At 38.7% G+C, this 24,015-nt stretch overlaps 1 protein-coding gene across 1 annotated transcript in view; it reads right to left on the reverse strand.

Annotated features, from left to right (window-relative positions):
• Nucleotides 1-707: 707 nt before the first annotated feature.
• LOC121234461 (asparagine--tRNA ligase, chloroplastic/mitochondrial) overlaps nt 708-24,015 on the reverse strand; it is a 28,954-nt gene continuing 5,646 nt past the window's right edge. Inside the window, exons 4-15 of the mRNA XM_041130401.1 lie at nt 19,480-19,584; nt 19,198-19,335; nt 18,635-18,715; nt 18,261-18,338; nt 18,100-18,168; nt 17,917-17,991; nt 17,659-17,742; nt 17,420-17,506; nt 16,222-16,317; nt 16,008-16,082; nt 1,653-1,779; nt 708-970 (exon numbers count right to left, since the gene is read on the reverse strand). Of these exons, the coding sequence (XP_040986335.1) occupies nt 855-970; nt 1,653-1,779; nt 16,008-16,082; nt 16,222-16,317; nt 17,420-17,506; nt 17,659-17,742; nt 17,917-17,991; nt 18,100-18,168; nt 18,261-18,338; nt 18,635-18,715; nt 19,198-19,335; nt 19,480-19,584 (1,131 nt within the window). The 3' untranslated portion in view covers nt 708-854. The remainder of the gene's footprint in view (nt 971-1,652; nt 1,780-16,007; nt 16,083-16,221; nt 16,318-17,419; nt 17,507-17,658; nt 17,743-17,916; nt 17,992-18,099; nt 18,169-18,260; nt 18,339-18,634; nt 18,716-19,197; nt 19,336-19,479; nt 19,585-24,015) is intronic.

Below are 24,015 nucleotides of genomic sequence, written 5' to 3' on the forward strand. Positions count from 1 at the left end.
GCAAAAAATTAGGAGAGTAGAAATGCTTTGGATCCGAATTCGGAATTTAAATAGTGTTCCGAATGAATTTTTTTATTATTTATTTAGTGGTTAATAAAATGTTTTTTAATGATATTATAAGTTTTTTATTTTTTTAAAAATATTTATGATGATTAAAAAAATATATGAAAAAAAATAAAAAATTAAAATATACTATTCGATAACTTATTCGAGATACTATTTCAATCACTATAGCACCGCTCTTAGGAGAGCTCTGAACCTGACAAGTGTTCTTTCAATTTCCCAAAAGTAGTCATCTCGAGTTATGGCAGTCATCAAAGATATCAAGTCACTTCTGTCCACAGGATTACATAGTTTTTCTTTCTGAAAAATAAAAATAAGAATAAGATAGAAGTTAAAAATTAAATAAAATATTATTTTTTAATATTATTATTATTTTAAAATTTAAAAAAATTAAATTATTTATTATATTTGTGTAAAAATTTAATAAAATTGTAATAATTAAATGAGATGAATTTAAAAAAGTTTACAATGCTAGCAGAATAATAAAATAAAATAATACCTTCTGTTATCTCATTTGAGAATGCCAGTTTCCGAAAGCTTTAAGTAATATTTTACACAACAGAATTTCCTTCCGAATAAATACTACATAGAAGTCTCATTTCCATGTGCGGTGAAAAGGCAGTGCAAATATAAAAAACGAAATGTTAAAGAGAATACCAAAAATGAAATTAAATAACTGTTGACAGAAGGGGGTGGAAATCTTTAAGATATTGTTTATAGTCCAGTCCACCCCTACATAGTTCAAAAAATTGACGTACATAAAATACAAAGAAAAAGAAGCAGTTTTGCCATTAAAACTCAGCGGAACCAGGTGTCCTAGGGAAAGGGATTGCATCTCTTATATTCTCTATTCCAGTAGCAAATTGCACAAGCCTTTCAAAGCCCAACCCAAATCCCGCATGAGGAACTGGCATTCAACAAAACGATATAAAAATAAAAATTATAAATCATAGATTTTAACTAACAATGCATAGAACCATTACTCTCATGTTACTAAACAACTGGCGAAGTATACATTTTGTTTTTTCCAGAGTATATTGGGATTCAGTATGGTTACAACTCTAAGCCATAGCTGTCAGAGCTGAGATTGCTAGCCCATGAACTCCCAAAAAGGGCCTAAATGAAAATGCAGCTGCACATCCGGACTAACTTAAGATAAAGGTCTAGAGTGAAGTGAAAAAATTCCAGTGAATAAACACGCACATCCTCTCTTAAGTTTTCTACTGCAAGTTTGCAACCAACCAGACATGCTTTCCTAACTGTTATCACTTCCCAAATCATGAGCTCCTCAAACTAATTCATTACCAGACAATAATTAAGTATGCAAACTGCACTAATGGCAACAATCTGGTTGTAGACCTACCATCAGCAGCAAACCCCATTTCCAATTCATATCTTAACTTTTTTTTTTTTTAATATGCAATTAAGATCTTAACATACCAACCTTACAATGTAATTACTATATATTATAAATTTAACTGATGTATGTATAACCAAATAAGTCATAAATAGTTTATAAGCAAGTCCACCTTTCTCAGAAATGACCAAATTAAGGATTTCTCTTTATTTTAAAGAAAGCAAATCCTGACCTGAACCATAACGACGCAAATCAAGATACCACCAGTAGCTGTCTTTATTCAGCTTTAAGTCATCTAAACGAGCTTCCAGATATTCAAGCCTTTCTTCTCTTTGGCTACCACCAATAAGCTCACCTACCTGACAAAGGTTTGCAATAGCATTAAAATTCTTATGTAAGGGTGTCCAAGACAAGGCTTGCAATAAGCTAATTCACTAAATTTCACCTGTCAATACTGATGGTAGAAAATAAAATATTAATTGCTACATGGAATCACAAGGGCATGCCTCACCTAGTTATCATCTACTTGCCTAGCTTGTTGTATACCAGAAGCATTATTGAGATTTTAGTTTTACAGTCGTTTCTCTTACTTTCATAGTTTGATGGACTCCAATTTAGCATCTACTACCCCGTAAAATTAATTATCCATCACGTTGATGGAGACTTGTAAAGTTGGAAACAATAATAATCAATACACCTCTAAATAGCCGTTTTCACCTTGATAAACTTTCTGTGGTAATGTAACATACTAGTTTTGGTTTTAGGGTACATCAGTAAATTTCCTAGTAAAAGTTTTTTCCTATTATTATTATTATGATTATAGTTTTATCAGAATTTATATTTACTTTATATTTTTTTATATAATTACTTTTATGATTATATTTAAAATTGCTAGAGTTTGTTTTTAATAATGATTTCTATATTGCATCAGATTTACGTTCACTAGGTTTGGTTTGAAATTTAAAGTTTATTTTCTCTATCTCCACCGAACCTTATCTATTGATTTTAGCCTCTTAGTTAAACACTTTAAACCACCAACCCGTAGGTTTCATCCCACTTTCTGTCGAATTTGAAATCCTAACCTTATTTTCAGCCTTATTATCCCTAGCTTAGTAAATTTAAATTCTAGTGGAAACCGACTCTGTTAGTGAGTAATGATTTCCACTCCGCACGTCTACACTCTCAGTCACATGCACATCTCTACTCCTCTAAGATTTCCTTTTATTTCTCTATCTTCTACACTTATAAATATCACTTACCTCGTACGAGAAGAGTAACTCGTGAGCCACTCCAAATCATCTGCTTCTGAAATACCCAGAGTACCAAAACACTGCCGTTTAAGCCTTAGGTTCTTCCCAACCGCCGCCGACCACCATAGGACGACGGAGCACCACCCATGGAACAAGAAACTGCCGACCAACTCAGCCCCAGCGCACCCACTCCCTTCCGGTAAGACCTCGACCGCCGCCAGCCTTTGTTTTGGTTTCAGAAGTTCTCGGTTAGCACAATTTTTCTCTCTAAACTCTCTTTCTCTCTCCCTCACTCGGTGCCGCACCACCATAGGAACTCCCAGTCGCGTCGCCGGTCACTCCCAGCCACCAGGAGCCGCCGTCCCACTCAGACCTCTCTCGGTAAGCTCCATCGCAGAACCTCTCTCCCTCTCTCTCCCTCTCTGTTTCCTTGTGTTTTCGGTTTCAGCCCGTGTGTTTTCGGTTTCAGCAGAAACCCGTGAGTTTTGATGGGCCTTGGGCCCTAGGCCTTGCACGTGTGTTGAGCTCATTTTTGTTGGGCTCATGTAGTACAGTATTATGTTATGGGCCAGGTTGTATGTTTTTACAGAAATTATTCTAATTATTTTAAATGAACTTGTATTTTAATTTGTATTTGATTTTATTTTATTAGCAATTTATTAATTTTATTGGGCTTTACATTTTTTTAAAAGTCAATTTTCTTAAATAAATATAGTAGTCAAAGGTTATTTTATAAGGATGTTTTGCGAGTATTTTGTTAATATTCATTTGTCTATGTAGTAGAATTTAATAAAATTATTATGTTAAGAATTTAATAAAATTGTGATGTTAAGAATATTTAATAGAATTTATTAGGTTTCTTATAAGATTTAATAATTATGTTAAGAAATAAAACTTAGTTTAAGAATTTAAGTTTTATGAATTATTTTAAAAATAGTTCGAGTATTCATCTAAATTATAAATTAGTATTTTTAGTAATTCAGATACTAGGATTTACTGAATTGTTAACACTATCTTTTAGATTGTAAATTTAATTAAGATATTAGTACGTGTTTCCAAACCAATTTAGTGATAGTTATTATTTCGTATAGTCTCAAGTTACGAAGTGTTATTCAAGAAAACACGCAATGAGGTAAGTAATTTGATCACAAGTTTAGGATCATCACAGTTCAGTTTATAGATAATTAGTATTCAAGACAGCTCAGTTCCAGCCAATTATTTATGCACCACTCATGTCATATGCAGCAAACATGTCATCCAGCATAACATACTATTTTGTCATTCCGCATCATGTTTAAATTTCAGAAATTATGATTATGTATGTAATATGTCATGCATCTCATGTGTATAAGACACGTAAGCCATCTTAATTTCAAGTGAAAGATAAGATAAGATCAGTTAATAAGATGGTCATTCAGATGCATGGTACCAATGCAGTTCAGTTTCAGGATGGATGTGCAAGCCATGAACTCAATCGTGGTCCACCATAGTATGCCAGAATACTATCAGCGGCTCCCCTTGCGGCCGCGGGATGTGGGGCCGGTGCACAACCTCACACACAGGGTTAAGTGTGTTGGCCAGTCAGATAAATCAGATCAGTCAGATTAATCAGGCAGTTAATTCAGTTAAACAGTCATGCATAGCACAAGCATCAGTATGAATAGTCAGGATTTTAAACTCTCAGCATAAAAGTTTTTATAAAAACCTTAAATTTAGTATGTTTACGTTGTGATGGATTTCTTGCAGACTCATTTTTGTTTATTTTCATGTTTTAAACCACCCAAGTGATGATGATGAATACGAGTAGGCAGGCCATGAGTAGGAGCATTAAATTTTTGTTCAGACTTTCTAAAATAAAACATGTTTTTATGACATGAGTTTCGTCAGTTTATTTCATTTAATGTTTTTGGAAGACTTTTTATTAGACCTATTCTACAAAATAAATTGCTGATTTCATTTATAAAATTTGAGATCTCTTGCCGGATTTTATTTTTATGAAAAGTAGTGACACTCCTAGCCTACGGAAAGGGGGTGTTACAATTTGGTATCAGAGACAGGTCGAGACCTGTAGACTTTAAAAAGAAATTTTTTTTAAAAATTTTTTAAAGAAAGGTTAAATTATCTAAAATGCTCCTAGCCTGCTCGCGAGTAATCAAGGTTTGTTTTATTTAGGGTTGAACATTTTATAGTTTTACTAGTTAGAACCATCATTGTAGTTGTTTTATTGTCATTATTCTTGCATTCTTATCAAATACTAGATAATTGTTACTAGGACATTTTGACGTAGATTATGGCCCCCGGCACTAGAAATCACCCAAATCGAGAGGGATCCTCTGGATCTAATCAGAATGATACTCCAAACCCTCTTGTCGCTACTGCTACCCAATTCTTCCAATCAATGGTTAGCGGCCAATTTATGGCGCCTAGAGCTCCACAAGCCGGTTGTACCTTGGAGCAATTTTCCCGCCAGCATCCCCCTACTTTCGATGGCAGATTGAATTCCTTGGATGCGAAAAGCTGGATTGAGCGTATGGAGCAGATTTTCGAAGCGCTCTACTGCACGGATGATCAGAAGGTGAAATATGCCACTTACCATTTGACTGACATGGCAAACAAGTGGTGGAAGTCGACTCGGGCTTTGGTGCAGCTGGAATTAGGGGAAGCAGTCCCCATTACTTGGGAACATTTCAAGAGAATCTTTCTAGATCACTTTTTCCCATGGACCCTTGGGGAGTCGAGAGCTCGCGAATTTATGGACCTCACTCAAGGAACGATGACGGTAGCACAGTATGCTACGAAATTCATAGAGTTTTCCCGTTTCGCTAGTTACTTAATTCCAGATGAGGAAAAGAAAGCTGAAAAATTTGAGCATGGTCTGGATCGTAGGATTCGAGAACGTGCGCGTACTCTCAGGATTCAGAGTTTCACGGAGCTAGTCACCCGAGCTACCATTGCTGAAGAAGACCTCCAAGAAAGCTTTGAGTACAACAACCAAGGGAAGCGCCAGCAACAGCAACAACTCCAAACAGCGTCGCATAAGGACAAGAGGCCTCACATCGAGAATCGTCAAGGGCAACCACCAGCAGGGCAAACTTACCCCACGTGTGCAACATGTGGGAAACGACATTTGGGAAAGTGTATGTATGGCCAGAACGTGTGTTTCAAGTGCGGGAAGCCAAATCATCTAGCTCGGGACTGTCCAATTAAGAAACCTGGGGAACCAGGTAGGAGCGGAGGACAGAAGATGCAAGCTACGGCAAGAGTATATACCCTCACACCTGTTGATGCTGAAGCGTCAAATGATGTAGTCACAGGTACCTTTCGTTATCCTAACTTTAAATGTGTCTTTTGTACAATGAATAAATCATATGATCCTGATAGCTCTAAGTTGTTATGACATTCATATAGGCACATTATCGTTGTTTTCACGTCATGCCTCCATTTTATTCGACTCTGGTGCTACTCATTCTTTCATTTCAAATCATTTTGCGCCTTTGACTGAGATGATACCTGAACCACTAGAACCTAGCATGTCTGTTGCTACGCCCTCGGGAGAGTATATTATTTGTGATTCTATGCTATTTGGATGTCCGATAGAGATTCAAGAGAGAATTTTACCTACGGACTTGATCGTATTTAATATGTCTGGATTTGACGTGATTCTGGGAATGGATTGGTTATCCCAGAACCATGCCTGTGTGGATTGCTTTAATAAGAGATAAGTCTTTAAATCCACAAATGGGGAGAAGTTTAGTTTTCAGTCAGTACGAGGAAGTTCCCCTCCTCGTGTAATCTCAGCTTTGCAGGCCACCCGACTTTTGAGACAAGGGTGCACAGGATTTCTAGCCTACGGGAAGGGAGAATAAATGAGAATATCATCGATAAAAACTATCACAAACTGGTCCAGATAATCCTTAAATACCCTATTCATAAGATCCATGAAAGCTACGGGGGCATTAGTTAGACCAAACGGCATAACAAGGAATTCATAATGTCCATACCGTGTCCGGAAGGCTGTCTTCTGCACATCTGTCTCCTTAACTTTCAACTGGTGATATCCGGATCGCAAATCTATCTTAGAAAAGACTTGGGCTCCCTGAAGTTGATCAAATAAGTCATCAATCCGGGGTAGAGGGTATCTGTTCTTGATAGTTACTTTATTCAACTCCCTGTAGTCAATACATAAATGCATAGACCCATCCTTCTTCACGAAAAGTACTGGAGCACCCTATAGAGAAACACTGGGGCGTATGAAACATTTTTCTAGTAACTCTCGCAATTGATCCTTGAGTTCCCTTAACTCAACTGGAGCCATGCGGTAGGGTGCTTTAGATATAGGAGCCGTTCCCGGAATGAGATCAATAGCGAACATAACTTCTCTATCCAGGGGTAACCCTGGAAGATCTTCAGGAAATACGTCTTTAAAATCTCTAACCACGCTTATGTCTTCAATCTTGAGTCTATCTTCTGGTGGTAAGACCAAACTTGCTAGAAATCCCGTGCACCCTTGTCTCAAAAGTCGGGTGGCCTGCAAAGCTGAGATTACACGAGGAGGAGAACTTCCTCGTACTGACTGAAAACTAAACTCCTCCTCATCTGTGGATTTAAAGACTACTCTCTTATTAAAGCAATCCACACAGGCATGGTTCTGGGATAACCAATCCATTCCCAGAATCACGTCAAATCCGAACATATTAAACACGATCAAGTCCGCAGGTAGAATTCTCCCTTGAATCTCTATCGGACATCCAAATAGCACAGAATCACAAATAATATACTCTCCCGAGGGCGTAGCAACAGACATACTAGGTTCTAGTGGTTCAGGTATCATCTCAGTCAAAGGCACATAATGATTTGAAATGAAAGAATGAGTAGCACCAGAGTCGAATAAAATGGAGGCATGACGTGAAAACAACGATAATGTGTCTATATGAATGTCATAACTTAGAGCTATCAGAATCATATGATTTATTCATTGTACAAAAGACACATTTAAATTTAGGATAACGAAAGGTACCTGTGACTACATCATTTGACGCTTCAGCGTCAACAGGTGTGAGGGTATATACTCTTGCCGTAGCTTGCATCTTCTGTCCTCCGCTCCTACCTGGTTCCCCAGGTTTCTTAATTGGACAGTCCCGAGCTAGATGATTTGGCTTCCCGCACTTAAAACACACGTTCTGGCCATACATACACTTTCACAAATGTTGTTTCCCACATGTTGCACACGTGGGGTAAGTTTGCCCTGCTGGTGGTTGCTCTTGACGATTCTCGATGTGAGGCCTCTTGTCCTTATGCGACGCTGTTTGGAGTTGTTGTTGTTGCTGGCGCTTCCCTTGGTTGTTGTACTCAAAGCTTTCTTGGAGGTCTTCTTCAGCAATGGTAGCTCTGGTGACTAGCTCCGTGAAACTCCGAATCCTGAGAGTACGCACACGTTCTCGAATCCTACGATCCAGACCACGCTCAAATTTTTCAGCTTTCATTTCCTCATCTGGAATTAAGTAACTGGCGAAACGGAAAAGCTCCATGAATTTCGTAGCATACTGTGCTACCGTCATCGTTCCTTGAGTGAGGTCCATAAATTCACGAGCTCTCGACTCCCCAAGGGTCCATGGGAAAAAGTGATCTAGAAAGATTCTCTTGAAATGTTCCCAAGTAATGGGGACTGTTTCCCCTAATTCCAGCTGCACCAAAGCCCGAGTCGACTTCCACCACTTGTTTGCCATGTCAGTCAAATGGTAAGTGGCATATTTCACCTTCTGATCATCCGTGCAGTAGAGCGCTTCGAAAATCTGCTCCATACGCTCAATCCAGCTTTCCGCATCCAAGGAATTCAATCTGCCATCGAAAGTAGGGGGATGCTGGCGGGAAAATTGCTCCAAGGTACAACCGGCCTGTGGAACTCTAGGCGCCATAAATTGGCCGCTAACCATTGATTGGAAGAATTGGGACACGTGGTATCAGCAAAAGGAATTTCAGTGGACCCTGCAAAGGTTGAGGCAGTGGTAAAATGGGCAAAGCCTAGTAATGTCAGTGAGGTACGAAGTTTCTTAGGCCTCGCTGGCTACTATAGAAGATTTATAGAAGGATTTTCAAGTATAGCAGCTCCGATGACAAAGTTGACAAGAAAGGATGAGAAGTTCCTATGGACAGGTGAGTGTGAGGACAACTTCCAAGAATTGAAGAAAAGATTAGTGACGGCACCAGTTCTTACAGTTCCTTCGGGAGATGGAGGATTTGTTATTTACAGCGATGCTTCACTAAGGGTTTAGGTTGTGTCTTAATGCAGAATGGGAAAGTTATTTCATACGCTTCCCGACAACTAAAGTGTTATGAGCAGAATTACCCAACCCATGATCTGGAACTTGCAGCAGTTGTTTTTGCCTTGAAGATATGGAGACATTATCTTTATGGTGAAAAGGGCGAGATTTACACCGATCATAATAGTCTGAAATATTTTTTTCACACAGAAAGAATTGAATATGAGACAACGGAGATGGTTGGAACTTCTGAAGGACTATGACTGCAATATTAACTACCAACTTGGTAAAGCAAACGTCGTAGCAGATGCACTTAGTCGGAAGTCATCCTCTAGCATCCTGGCTACGATTTTCACTCCTCAGAAGCATATTCTACTGGACATGGAGCGAGCTGGCATTGAGGTAATTCAGGACACTCAAGCTAAGATGAATAGTTTGACACTAGGTTCAACATTGATAGATCAAATTAAGGTCGCCCAAGCAAGTGATACAGAATTGATGAAGATTAAAGAAAAAGTAGCAGAGGGTAAGAGACCTGATTTTCTAGTGTCAGATGATGGCACTCTGAGATTTAGGGGAAGATTATGTGTACCCAATGATAGAGTAATCAAAGATTTGATGTTGAGAGAAGCTCATCGTTCACTCTACACAGTTCATCCAGGAAGTACCAAGATGTATCGGGATCTAAAACAACACTATTGGTGGAGTGGGATGAAACGAGAGATAGTGACATATGTAGCATAGTGTCTGACATGTCAACAAGTCAAGGCAGAGCATCAGAGACCCTCAGGTACACTTCAGCCACTCCCTATACCAGTGTGGACCTGGGATGAGATCGGAATGGATTTCGTTTCAGGATTCCCGAAAGCGCTAGGAGGCCAAGATGCAGCATGGGTGATTGTTGATCGACTATCAAAATCAGCCCATTTTATTCCTATTCAGATGACGTACTCCGTGGATAGACTTGCGGAATTGTATGTTAGAGAGATTGTCAGATTACATGGGATACCATCTAAGATCATCTTTGACAGAGATACCCGTTTCACTTCAGTTTTCTGGAGGAAGGTACAGAAGGAGTTGGAAACTCAACTGACTTATAGCACAACATTTCATCCTCAGACAGATGGTCAATCAGAGAGGACAATTCAGATCCTGGAAGATATGCTTAGAGCGTGCGCGATGGAATTTAAGGTAGTTGGATTAAGTATCTACCCATTATTGAGTTCGCATATAATAACAGTTACCAGGAGAGTATTCAGGCAGCGCCGTATGGAGTTCTCTATGGACGTAAATGCAGGTCGCCCCTCTACTGGGATGAAGTAGGAGAGCGGAGGATTTTGGGGCAAGAAATTATACAAGACATGTGTGAGAAAATATCAATTATTAGAAAGAAGCTCGCCACAGCACAAGAGCGACAGAAGAAATATGCAAACCAGCAATGTCGAGAATTAGAATTCGATGTAGAAGATAAAGTACTCTTGAAGGTTGCACCGATGAAAGGGATAATGCGTTTTGGTAAAAAGGGGAAGCTAAGCCCGAGGTACATAGGCCCCTTTGAGATCGTAGAAAGAATTGGTGCTGCAGCGTACAGACTAGCACTTCCACCTCACTTGTCGGCAGTACACAACGTGTTTCATGTCTCTATGCTACGGAAGTATGCCTCGGATCCTACACATGTTTTGGAGTATGAGCCTCTTGAAATTCGAGACGAACTCAGCTATGAAGAATTTCCAGTGAGAATTTTAGCACAGAAGGCCCAAGTGTTGCGACACAGAACTATTCAAATGGTCAAAGTGCTTTGGAGTCACCACAGCGAGAAATAAGCCACTTGGGAACACGAAGAAGACATGAGAGAGAAATACCCCGACGTATTTAAAACGAGGTACGTTCCATCTCGAGGACGAGATTTTCTTTTAGGGGGGAAGAATTGTAAAATACTAGTTTTGGTTTTAGGGTACATTAGTAAATTTCCTAGTAAAAGTTTTTTTCTATTATTATTATTATGATTATAGTTTTATCAGAATTTATATTTACTTTATATTTTTTTATATAATTACTTTTATGATTTTATTTAAAATTGCTAGAGTTTGTTTTTAATAATGATTTCTATATTACATCAGATTTACGTTCACTAGGTTTGGTTTGAAATTTAAAGTTTATTTTCTCTATCTCCACCAAACCTTATCTATTGGTTTTAGCCTCTTAGTTAAACACTTTAAACCACCAACCCGTAGGTTTCATCCCACTTTCTGTCGAATTTGAAATCCTAACCTTATTTTCAGCCTTATCCCTAGCTTAGTAAATTTAAATTCTAGTGGAAACCGACTCTATTAGTAAGTAACGATTTCCACTCCGCACGTCTACACTCTCAGTCACATGCACATCTCTACTCCTCTAAGATTTCCTTTTATTTCTCTATCTTCTACACTTATAAATATCACTTACCTCGTATGAGAGGAGTAACTCGTGAGCCACTCCAAATCATCTGCTTCTGAAATACCCAGAGTACCAAAACACTGCCGTTTAAGCCTTAGGTTCTTCCCAACCGCCGCCGACCACCATAGGACGTCGGAGCACCACCCGTGGAACCAGAAACTGCCGACCAGCTCAGCCCCAGCGCACCCACTCCCTTCCAGTAAGACCTCGACCGCCGCCAGCCTTTGTTGTGGTTTCGGTAATTCTCGGTTAGCACAGTTTTTCTCTCCAAACTCTCTTTCTCTCTCCCTCACTCGGTGCCGCACCACCATAGGAACTCCCAGTCGCGTCGCCGGTCACTCCCAGCCACCCGGAGCCGCCGTCACACTCAGACCTCTCTCGGTAAGCTCCATCACAAAACCTCTCTCCCTCTCTCGAACTCTCTATTTCCTTGTGTTTTCGGTTTCAGCCCATGTGTTTTCGGTTTCAGCAGAAATCCGTGAGTTTTGATGGGCCTTGGGCCCTAGGCCTTGCACGTGTGTTGAGCTCATTTTTGTTGGGCTCATGTAGTACAGTATTATGTTATGGGCCAGGTAGTATGTTTTTACAGAAATTATTCTAATTATTTTAAATGAACTTGTATTTTAATTTGTATTTGATTTTATTTTATTAGCAGTTTATTAATTTTATTGGGCTTTACATTTTTTTAAAAGTCAATTTTCTTAAATAAATATAGTAGTCAAAGGTTATTTTATAAGGATGTTTTGCTAGTATTTTGTTAATATTCATTTGTCTATGTAGTAGAATTTAATAAAATTATTATGTTAAGAATTTAATAAAATTGTGATGTTAAGAATATTTAATAGAATTTATTAGGTTTCTTATAAGATTTAATAATTATGTTAAGAAATAAAACTTAGTTTAAGAATTTAAGTTTTATGAATTATTTTAAAAATAGTTCGAGTATTCATCTAAATTATAAATTAGTATTTTTAGTAATTTAGATACTAGGATTTATTGAATTGTTAACACTATCTTTTAGATTGTAAATTTAATTAAGATATTAGTACGTGTTTCCAAACCAATTTAGTGATAGTTATTATTTCGTATAGGTCTCAAGTTACGAAGTGTTATTCAAGAAAACACGCAGTGAGGTAAGTAATTTGATCACAAGTTTATGATCATCACAGTTCATTTTATAGATAATTAGTATTCAAGCCAGTTCATTTCCAGCCAATTAATTATGCACCACTCATATCATATACAGCAAACATGTCATCCAGCATAGCATACTATTTTGTCATTCCGCATCATGTTTAAATTCAGAAATTATGATTATATATGTAATATGTCATGCATCTCATGTGTATAAGACACGTAAGCCATCTTAATTTCAAGTGAAAGATAAGATAAGATCAGTTAATAAGATGGCCATTCAGATGCATGGTACCAATGCAGTTTAGTTTCAGGGTGGATGTGCAAGCCATGAACTCAGTTGTGGTCCACCATAGTATGCTAGAATACTATCAGCGGCTCCCCTTGCTACCATGGGATGTGGGGCCGGTGCACAACCTCGCACGCAGGGTTAAGTGTGTTGGCCAGTCAGATAAATCAGATCAGTCAGATTAATCAGTCAGTTAATTCAGTTAAACAGTCATGCATAGCACAAGCATCAGTATGAATAGTCAGGATTTTAAACTCTCAGCATAAAAGTTTTTATGAAAACCTTATATTTAGTATGTTTACGTTGTGATGGATTTCTTACTGAGTCTTCGACTCATTTTTGTTTATTTTCAAATTTTAAACCACCCAGGTGATGATGATGAATACAAGCAGGCAGGCCAGGAGTAGAAGGAGCATTAAATTTTTGTTCAGACTTTCTAAAATAAAACATGTTTTTACGACATGAGTTTCGTTCAGTTTATTTCATGTAATGTTTTTGGAAGACTTTTTATTAGACCTATTCTACAAAATAAATTGTTGATTTCATTTATGAAATTTAAGATCTCTTGCCGGATTTTATTTTTATGAAAAGTACGTGACACTCCTAGCGTACGGGAATGGGGTGTTACAGGTAATGTCTTTTTTTTAACTGAAATCTTTTGAAGCAAATACTTCTTTTAAGTACAATTAAGGTGTTGTTTGGATAGTGAGATGAGATGGGATGATTTTAGACGAAAGTTAAATAAAATATTGTTAAAAATATTATATTTTAATATTATTATTGTTAGAATTTCCCGCCATGACCATTTCCCAAGAAGACCCTTATTAAAGACCCTCAAACTCCGAACCCCCAACCCTCCACTAGAAATTGGAGAGCAAACCTTATCCCAACTAACCATGTGGAACTTGGCCTTCTTCCCAATTCCTCCCCATAAGACAGCTTGAAAATCTTCTATATCCGATTAGCCACATTTGCAGGGCAAGGAAACAAAGATAGAAAATGTGCAGGAAGGTTAAAAGAGTGCTTTTAATAAGAGTGATTCTTCCCCCTTTCAACTAATATATCCTTCACCCTGCCAGCTTCCTCTCAATCTTCACAAGTACCAAGACTCAGGTATTTTCATGGGCAATGTAGCTACCTTACAACCCAAAACACTTGCCAAACATCTAGTATTAGGCACTACACTCACTGAGACCATCTCAACCTTCTCGAGGTGCACCTTAAGGCCGGAGACAGCTTCAAGACAAAGCAAGAGGGCCTTTAACGAGCAGTGGCTTTGTTGTTTTGCACGCGTATAGAGAGAGACTCCAAAAGTACCGATGATTTCACATGGCCATGGTTTGTCTCACAAAATAGCAAGGTTTCATCAGCAAAAAGATGGGAGACATTGCAAAACTGTTGGTAAATCCCAATGAGAATCCTAATAGAAAAAACTTCCTCAACAGCGGCTTCCGCATCTATAACAATAACAAAGAGGGAAGGAAACTACAAATCCCCTTGTCTCAATCCACGCGAGCTGTTAAAGAAACCAATTGGGGAGCCATTCACCAAAACTAAGAGACGGACAATGGTCACACAATGCTAGATCCACATATGCCAACCCCAAGCCCATAGCTCCCAAGAAAATAAAATAACAATACCCAATTCACATGGTCGTAAGCTTTCTCCATTATCCAACTTGCATAAGATGCCTAGAACACCAACTTTGATTCTCCTCTCCAAACAATCATTGGCATTGAGCACCGAGTCTAGTTTTTGTCTTCCCTTAACAAAGGCATTTTGATGCTTTGAAATCATCTTCTCCATGACCATACTCATACAATTGGCTGGGACCTTTGATATGATCTTATAAACCCCCTTCACAAGGCTAATGGGGTAATAATCACTCAATTGAAGGCCTCGGCCTTCTTTGGGACAAATGCAATGAAAGTTGTATTAAGAATTTTTTTAAATTTCTTGGAAGGATAAAATTCATGGAGAGAGCATCCAGTTCCAAAAATCCTTGAAAAAGGCCGTAAAGAGACCATCCGGTCTAGGAGCTTTATCTTTAGCCATCCCTCTAGTCACGTGATGGACCTCGCCATCTTCAAACAGTCTTTCCAACCCCAGCTTGCACTGAAAATATTAATAGACTCAAAAACTAAACTGTTGGAAAGACTGAGATTTTGGCCTTTCAGCCAAAGAGCCCGAGACTTTTTGGCCTCCATGAGATCATCTTCTCATGTTCAGCAGCCACAATGCTTTTCCACACCAAGTTGTCATCCAAAAGAGAGCCCCATTCTCCTCCCAACCCTCCATCCCCTATAATTCCTCAAGAAGGGAATTCTTCACACTATCTAAGTTCCCAAAAATTCCACGTTCCACTTCTTCAATTCATTCTTCAAGGTTTTGAGTTTAACAGCCAATATAAAGCCTGGAGTGCCACTAAATTGATAAAATGACCACCATTGCCTCACCTTTTCCAGGAATCCATAAGCTTTTAACAACATATTTTCAAACTTAAAATACCTGCAGCCCCCTAAATACCCTCACAATTTATCATGATGGGGAAGTGGTCCGTACATACCCAAGCAATCTCTTGACACAACTCCAAAAAATGTCTCCCAAGAAGGAGATATAAGAAATCTATAAAATCTCACCCAAACCCGATTGTTAGACCATAGGAAAGCACTCCCAACAAGGGGCAAATAGGAGATCCAAATAAAAAATAAAGTCAGAGAACTCCACCATGGTCAGACATAGATGAGATTCCCCCGATCTCTCGCTCGGAAACAATGTGATGTTGAAATCCCCTCCAATACACCAAGGCACGTCCCACGAACTACATAAACCAGTAATCTCATCCCACAACAATATCCAATTGCTATCCAAATCTGGCCAAAAGCCCACTCAAAACCATCGTCCACATTCTTGAAAAAGAAATTTGTAAAATCCAGTATCTATATAGAATCATTTATGCAATTTCTTCCAGTCAAATAGAGTCCATATACATTCTAACAAACTAAATACCCCAGGATAGGAGTTCCTATCTGTCAATTATCCATTAATAATTAGTGGCGGTTTAGAATAGAGTTTGTAAAATCACTAGATTAAAAAAAAAAATCTTTATTGGTAAATATATCACATGCACCATAAATAAATTTTTATAAATTGCCAGTTTCCCAGCCTTAACTAGTTAGCAGCGCAGGCAGATATGAAATGAAAAATCTAAAGATTACCCGAGGAACCAACATATCCATTGCTGCAACAGTTCTCCCATCATCATTTTGCCGCATATAGAATGCTTTGATTTCCTGAAATTTTACATGGAATTACTTATTAAAAAAAGTTATATTGAATAACTTCAAAGTGCCAAATCATCGGCACAAGTTTTTCTTTATTATTCTAGGCAATAAGGAAAGAATGAAAAAAAGAGGTGAAGGGAACTAATACCTTAGGATAGTCTCTGATTATAACGGGGCATCCACCAAATGCCTCTTCAGTTATGTAACGTTCATGCTCACTCTGCAGATCACATCCCCATTTCACCTACAATTGAGAAAAATAAAAGAAGGATTTTACATTAAAAAGATTCCATTAGTAGACAGCGGATAAAATCATTGTAAAAACCACATAACACAAAATATTGCAGTAGCGGCCCTAATAAGACATCTTACAAAAACACATGGTTTGGCACAAAACACTTGAACAGAGGACTATCCTTTCACTCATCCAGCTAAAAAGATTCATGTATCCCCAAAAAATGTCAGGGTTTGCCTATTATTTTTATTAAATTGTTCAACTTATCCTGCAACAAGTGATCCGTTCAAGATCTAGAGTGGTAGAGAGAGGTGGTGCTTCCATCGTTTAGAAATCGACAGTCCAACAGTGAAGCTATTTAGTACCACACAGTCACCACATAGTCCTAAATTCAAAAAACAAGCTCTTATTACAAGACTTGGGCATATGATCCAAAACATGAATAACAGCTTTGGTAGAAACTTGAAAGCATAAGTCCATAAAAAAATTCCTCCTAAATTCTGTCGTCATTCAAAGGTTTGTTAATAAATCTCTTCCACCCAAAAAAAAAAGTTTGAACTTCTCAGAATTGGGAATGGTTGCAATATTGGAACGAATATTTCCAGGAGAAAAGGAACAAATCACCTGCTACTAAAGACTACCCTCGAAAACTCAGGGCAACATAATGCTATGGCTTTCAGGCACAAACAATACACGAAAACATTTGAGTTTGATATGTCTAAGTTACTTCTTATAACATAAAGAAAAGCAACAAAACCCCATGGTTTTGATCAAATCAGGTTTACTATGAGAAACACAGCTAGAGGAAAATTTTTAAAAGTTCTTAAAATGACATTCTGCTATAGACTCAATGTAAGGACGAAGAGGCATAGCTAAAATGACACTTTCTTCTCTAACAATAATAAGATGGAGGGTGAGGTCAAATGTTTAACACCCCACTACATGTGTATGGCTTACCAAAACTATACATGCATGCATACACACAAACATACACAAACACAAACACATATATATAAACCATTACTTATAAAATATATATATATATAAACCACAGTCAAAGTGAATTTGCAATGATTGTGCTGGTTTAATGAGCAAGAATAATAAGTTGTACCGGGAATTCAAACTTCTTATTTGTTTTTAAGAGAAGTTCAATCGCATCAGTATAAGTCATCTGCACAAAGTCTCTTTCTGCCACATCCTGTTGATTGTAGAAAAAATATTTGCAAAAGTGAGGGTGGATCATTATATTTGTAAAGAACATATTAAAAAAAGGTAGTGAGTAGAAGGGGCAGTTTGAGGGAGAGAAGGTATGTTGAAAGAAAATACAAAAGAGCAATGACTAATTCATACACTCAATCGATCAATGATTCCTTTCTCAATCCAAGTATTGAAGAAATCCATGTCTTCTTTGCAATTTTCAAGGACATGCGTTACCTTCAAGCATAATAGAGGCAAATGTTACTAATAGAAGTCCTGACAATGAAGATCCCACCCAAGAACTGTATGAGCTTTCCACATGCATATGTTACTAATAGAGGCATATGTCCACATGCATGAGCTTTCCAGAAGACAATGTTGAATTTACAATGGTTATGAAGGGTAACATACTACGTACTGGAGATAGGCAGTTGCACAGGCCATGTCATCACTCAGATCAGCAAATGCAAGTTCCGGCTCAATCATCTAGAGCAATGAGAAGAGTTGTAAGATATTCTGTTACAGAATACATATACAGGAGGAACTACACAGGAAGAGACATTAAAAGGAACAGAAATAACCAAGAGTGCATACCCAAAATTCAGCCAAGTGCCTAGAAGTGTTCGAGTTTTCTGCTCGAAATGTTGGACCAAATGTATACACCTGGACAAAGTGATAATAGAAGGAAATATTAGAATCTGCTCCTATACAAATTGGTAAAACTAATACAGTTTGGGGTTTGAAAAAATTTTTACATCAGAAAGGGCAGTAGCATATGTTTCAGCATTGAGTTGGCCTGAGACGGTCAAGAATGCAGGCTTCCCAAAAAAGTCCTTACACATGAAATGAAATGAGGAGAAAAATCAGCGGCAACTAACAGGATGGCATACTTGCAATGACTATTTCCAATATAATGAGTACACTTATCACAATTTTTACAAACAGAAATCAACACGATCTTTAACACCAAAAACGTCTTGAACCATTAATATATCCATATATTTGAAATGACACATAATGATTTCCCAAAGAATATTCAAGCATGATATTTTCATATGGTTACTGTGCATCATCTGATTTTCTCTGTACAAGAAACTCAAAAAAAGAGTTTGAAGTGAATCTGACTCACCTGTGACCAATCAATTAACCCATCCTTGGTCTTCGGAATGGCATCCACAGGAGAATCAAAACCTTCTCCTGAGTTTGGTAGCTGATAATTCAGAACTGAATTAGATTTTACAGAAGCATAAATAGGTCTACAGGACACCAAAATGAAAGGGCAGCCTCACAAGACAAAAATGCAGTGTTAACTATACAGACAATAAGCTAAATTCATACCTTACACTAGGGCATTTCATGTGTAACTCTAATTGTTTATAAAAAAAAATAGCTTATATTTCTACTTAAAGACACAAGAAAGGCAGTAAACAAGAAAGCAAGCACACAAGATAAAGATTAAAACAAGAGATTTTCCTTCCGACAAACATGCAGAGTGTTTGTACCTACCACGAGAAACACAAAAGGGAGGAGAGACCAAGAATGGCTAAATATAGATAACATTTTATTTTTCAGCTTGGTGGAAAACATAAGGTTTTCTTTTAAAAGCAGTTTTGCGTTACCTTACAAAAAATTAAATGTAATAAACATCAGACATTATATAGAACAAACTATTTTAAAATCTAAAATGCATACCAAAGTAGTCACGCAGAACTGTTCACCCGCTCCTTCACAATCTGAAGCTGTCACAATTGGACTTGAGACCCAAACGAATCCATGTTCTTGGAAAAATTTGTGCGTAGCAAAGGCCAATGCATTCCTTACCCTTGCAACCTAGAACCATGATGCACCATTAAGCAAGAAAACGTAAAACAAAAGACGAAGGACCACATTATGGCCCTGAAGAAAAATCACCCTGGACATGAAAGCATTTGCTACATAGTACCACACTATGGTAAACAGGAAGCAGAACCATACCGCTCCAAAAGTGTTTGTTCTCGGACGAAGATGAGCTTTTGTCCTCAAAAATTCTCTGCTGACCCTTTTCTTTTGGATCGGATAAGAAGGATCACTCTTTCCAAGCTATACACAGGACATTCATAGTCAACACAAATTAAAGATATTTCTCTGCTGACCCTTATCAGTGTTTCACTTCACATGCATGCTAGAACACACATTTTTTTTTTTTTTATAAGTAATCGATAATATTATAAATAGAGATAGGCAAAAACCCAAGTACACAAGATGGATACAAGAAATAAAACCTATCTAGGTCAACTAAAGGGAAGCTAGAAAGTCATGAACATTCAGGCCATTAAAATCTAAAGCAATGGCCCATAGCAATAAAGTACGGAAAAGTAAAGCTCTAAATTCCTCCGGCGACCGCTCCTTGTTTTCAAAAGTCTGATCATTGCGCTCTTGCCAAATGCACCACATGATACAAATTGGGATCATTTTCCACACCTCCTTAATTTGTTGAACTCCTCTCGAAAGTGTCCAACTGGCCAACAGATCAACCACAGTTGCCGGCATCACAAAGGATAACTCTACTCAACTGAAAACTTCCACCCACAAGGCTTTAGTTATCTCGCAATGTAACAATAAGTGTTCCACTGTCTCACCGGATCTCTTACACATGCAACACCAGTCTAGTATAACTATCCGTCACTTCCTCAGGTTGTCAGTGGTCAGAATCTTCCCCCATGCTGCTGTCCATGTAAAGAAGACCGCTTTCGGAGGCGCCTTATTTCTCCAAAGTCTCTTCCATGGGAACTGAATGGTTGCGGCTTGGGAAAGGGACTTATAGAAGGACCTAATAGAGAAGATGCCCTTACCCGCAGGGTTCCACCATAAACTGTCAGCTTGCTGTCTATTCTGCTTCACAGAATATATAAGGCAGAAAAAGGCCTCAAAGATGTCTACTTCCCAATCTTGTGCCGCTCTACTAAATGTCACATTCCACTGCACTTGGTCCCCTGATATAATCATGAGGTCCTCAATGGATGCTTCCTGATTGCGAGCCACTCGGAAAACAGCTGGAAAGGCATCCTTTAGAGCTTCACTACCACACCAAATATCCTCCCAAAACTTAATACGGAATCCCCACCCCAACACCAATTTAGAATGAGAAATAAAGTCCCCCCACCCACGCCTAATGTGTTTCCACATCCCCACACCACTTGCCCCATTTACCTCTTTGGTGCACCAGCCCCTCCATAAGCTTCCATATTTACAATCAATCACCAGTTTCCATAGGGCTTCTATCTCCATGTTATACCGCCATAACCACTTCCCAAGCAAGGCACGATTGAATGTTCTCAAATTCTTTATACCCAACACACCTGATGAGATTGGTCTACACACCTTGTCCCAGCTGACCAGGTGAAATTTGAATTCATCCTCTATCCCACTCCATAGGAAGTCACGATACAGTTTCTCAATCCGAGCCGCTACACTGACAGGCAATTGGAACAAAGAAAGTACGTAGGTAAGTTAGAAAGGGTGCTCTTAATGAGAGTCACCCGGCCACCTTTCGACAAATACAATCTCTTCTATCCTGCCAATTTCCTTTCTATCTTTTCAATAACGGAATCCCAAATAGATGAGGCCTTGGCAGCAGCCCCCAAAGGTAATCCCAAGTAGGTAATGGGAAGAAAAGCTATCTTACACCCAAGAATACTAGCTAGCTGCCTACTATTACTCACATTCTCCACTGGTATTAACTCTAACTTGTCAAAATTAACTTTCAGGCCTGACGCTGCTTCGAAGCACAATAATAGAGCCTTCAATGTCCTTAACTGGTTGTGATCAGCCTCACAAAATAAAAGGGTGTCATCTGCAAAAAGTAAATGAGACAAAATAATAGTACCCCCATTGAGGTCACCAATCGGAAAACTAGCCACCAAGCCGTGTGTGACCACCGCCGATATCATCCTACTCAATGCCTCCATAACGATAACAAAGAGAAGTGGAGACAGAGGATCTCCTTGCCTTAGACCTTGAGAGCTGCTAAAGAAGCCGGTCGGGCAGCCATTAATCAAGACTGAAAATTTGGCCTTAGAAATACACCAACTGATCCAACTACGCCATCTAACCCCAAAGCCACATCTTCCCAACAAATACAAGAGGAAATCCCAGCTTACATGGTCATATGCCTTCTCCATATCTAATTTGCAAAGAAACCCTGTGGATCCAGCCTTTCATCTGCTATCTAGGACCTCATTTGCTATAAGAACTGAATCCAGAATTTGTCGCCCCCTAACAAATGCATTTTGTGGTTTCGTAATAATCTTCCCCAGAATCACTCCCAATCTGTTGGCAAGAACCTTGGAGATAATTTTATACACTCCATTCACCAGGCTGATGGGTCGAAAATCCTTAATCTCCAACGCACCAATCTTCTTAGGGATCAACGCAATAAAAGTGGCATTTAGGCTTTTCTCAAACTTCCCAACCAAGGATACTTCCTGAAACACATTCAATAAATCCACTTTCACCACTTCCCAACAAGAATGGAAAAAGCCCATCGAGAAGCCATCTGGGCCTGGAGCTTTATCTTTACCCATACGTCTCACTACATCATACACTTCCTCCTCTTCAAAAGGCCTCTCCAACCACGCCGCTTCTTGGGGCTCAATAGTATCAAAACCAAGACCATCCAGCTTTGGCCTCCATCCCTCACGTTCAATAAGCAGTTGTTCATAGAAATCCACCACATGGTCACTAATCACAGGGGCCTCCTCACACACCATACCATTAATATTCAACATTTCAATGGTATTATTTCTTCTATGAGAGTTAGCAACCCTATGGAAGAACTTTGTACTCCGATCCCCTTCTTTCAGCCACAATGCTCTCGACTTCTGGCGCCATGAAATCTCTTCTAATGATAATACTCTCTCTAATTCTGAAACCAACTCAGCCTTCCTCGATATTTCTTCTGGTAATAGAGCTCTAGCCTCAAGTATTTGCTCAAACTATTGCAACTCTTTCACCATGAGTTTCTTACGCTCCCCTATATCTCCAAAGGATTGTGTGTTCCAAAGCTTAAGGGCATTTTTCAAAGCTTTTAGTTTACAAGCTAAGATGAAAGAGGGGTTACCGTAAAACTGATAAGAAGACCACCATTGCCTCACCTTATCCATAAAACCTTCACTTTTCAGCCACATGTTTTCAAACTTAAAGTATCAGCGCCCACTTCGAATGCCCCCACAGTCCAATAAGATAGGAAAATGATCTGAGCAAAGACGAGGCAATCTCTTTTGGCACACCTCTGGATAATGCACCTCCCACTCCGGTGAGATGAGAAATTTGTCCAGCCGGGACCATGTCTGATTATTCGACCAAGTAAATGTGCCCCCCGAGAGAGGAATATCCAACAAGTTTAACTCATAAATACAATCTGAGAACTCTATCATTGCAGGTCGCATCCTACTCTCACCAGACCATTCACTAGTGGATCTCATGACATTAAAATCCCCTCCTATACACCAAGGAAGCTCCCACCAACTGTGTAGCCCAACAAGTTCCTCCCATAAAAATCTTTTGTCATTGTCAACATTTGGGCCATAAACCCCAGCAAAGGCCCACACAAAATTATCTGCCACACTCTTAAAAGAGCATGTCATTGTATATTCCCCCACAAACTCCTCCATTTTGTTAACGACTCTTTTATCTCACATTACTAATATTCCACCTAAAGCCTCATTCGAAGCAAGATACACCCAATCCGCATAAGTACAACTCCAAACACTTCGAACTAGTCTTCCAGAAACAGTTTTCAGCTTGGTTTCTTGTAAACATACTATATCCGCCCTCCACTCTCCCAGCAAATTTTTTATACGAAGCCTCTTATTTGCCTCATTTAACCCCCGGACGTTCCAAGATACAATTTTTGGCTTCATAAAGGAGAAGCAAGCCCCTTCCCTTTTGATCTTTCACGGCTTGAGCTTCCTTCATAATTCAAGGACCAAGTGAGGCGCTTGAGCTCCCGCTGTTTTTTCAACCCTGATTTCTTAGACTGTGTGTGGCCCGCTTCAATGGCAGTAAGTAGCACCAAAAACTGCTCTTCATAACCCACACAGTCCATACCTATCATGTGTTGTAGGTCTTTCACCTTCTGTAGCATCCAATCCAGTGTAGTTGATTCATTTGGTAATAAACGGTTCAAAGGGATAGGCTCCCCTACACTAGAAGCTCACTGCAGAGAAGGTGTCTCCCCCTACACTAGAACACACATACACACATACAATAGGCCACAAAATATGATTGAAAACTTCCGAGTTCTAATCTCACTGTTTCCTATTCTAATATAAATCAGTTTACTTTCAAGGTCAGACACCTCTTATCTGCTTGAATTTATTTAAGGTTACTTATAAAAAAATAAAATAAAATAAATTAAAAAAAAAATTTATTTGTCTAAGTTCAGAAATTTCCTCTCTTTGTTTGGTGGAAATTGTATGTTCAGAGGCCAGAAAGCAGTACATATAATTCTAAAAGTTGGCTGCAAAGAAG

This window comes from Juglans microcarpa x Juglans regia, chromosome 6D (genome assembly GCF_004785595.1).
Source record: "Juglans microcarpa x Juglans regia isolate MS1-56 chromosome 6D, Jm3101_v1.0, whole genome shotgun sequence".
In the NCBI taxonomy this organism is placed as follows: Eukaryota; Viridiplantae; Streptophyta; class Magnoliopsida; order Fagales; family Juglandaceae; genus Juglans; species Juglans microcarpa x Juglans regia.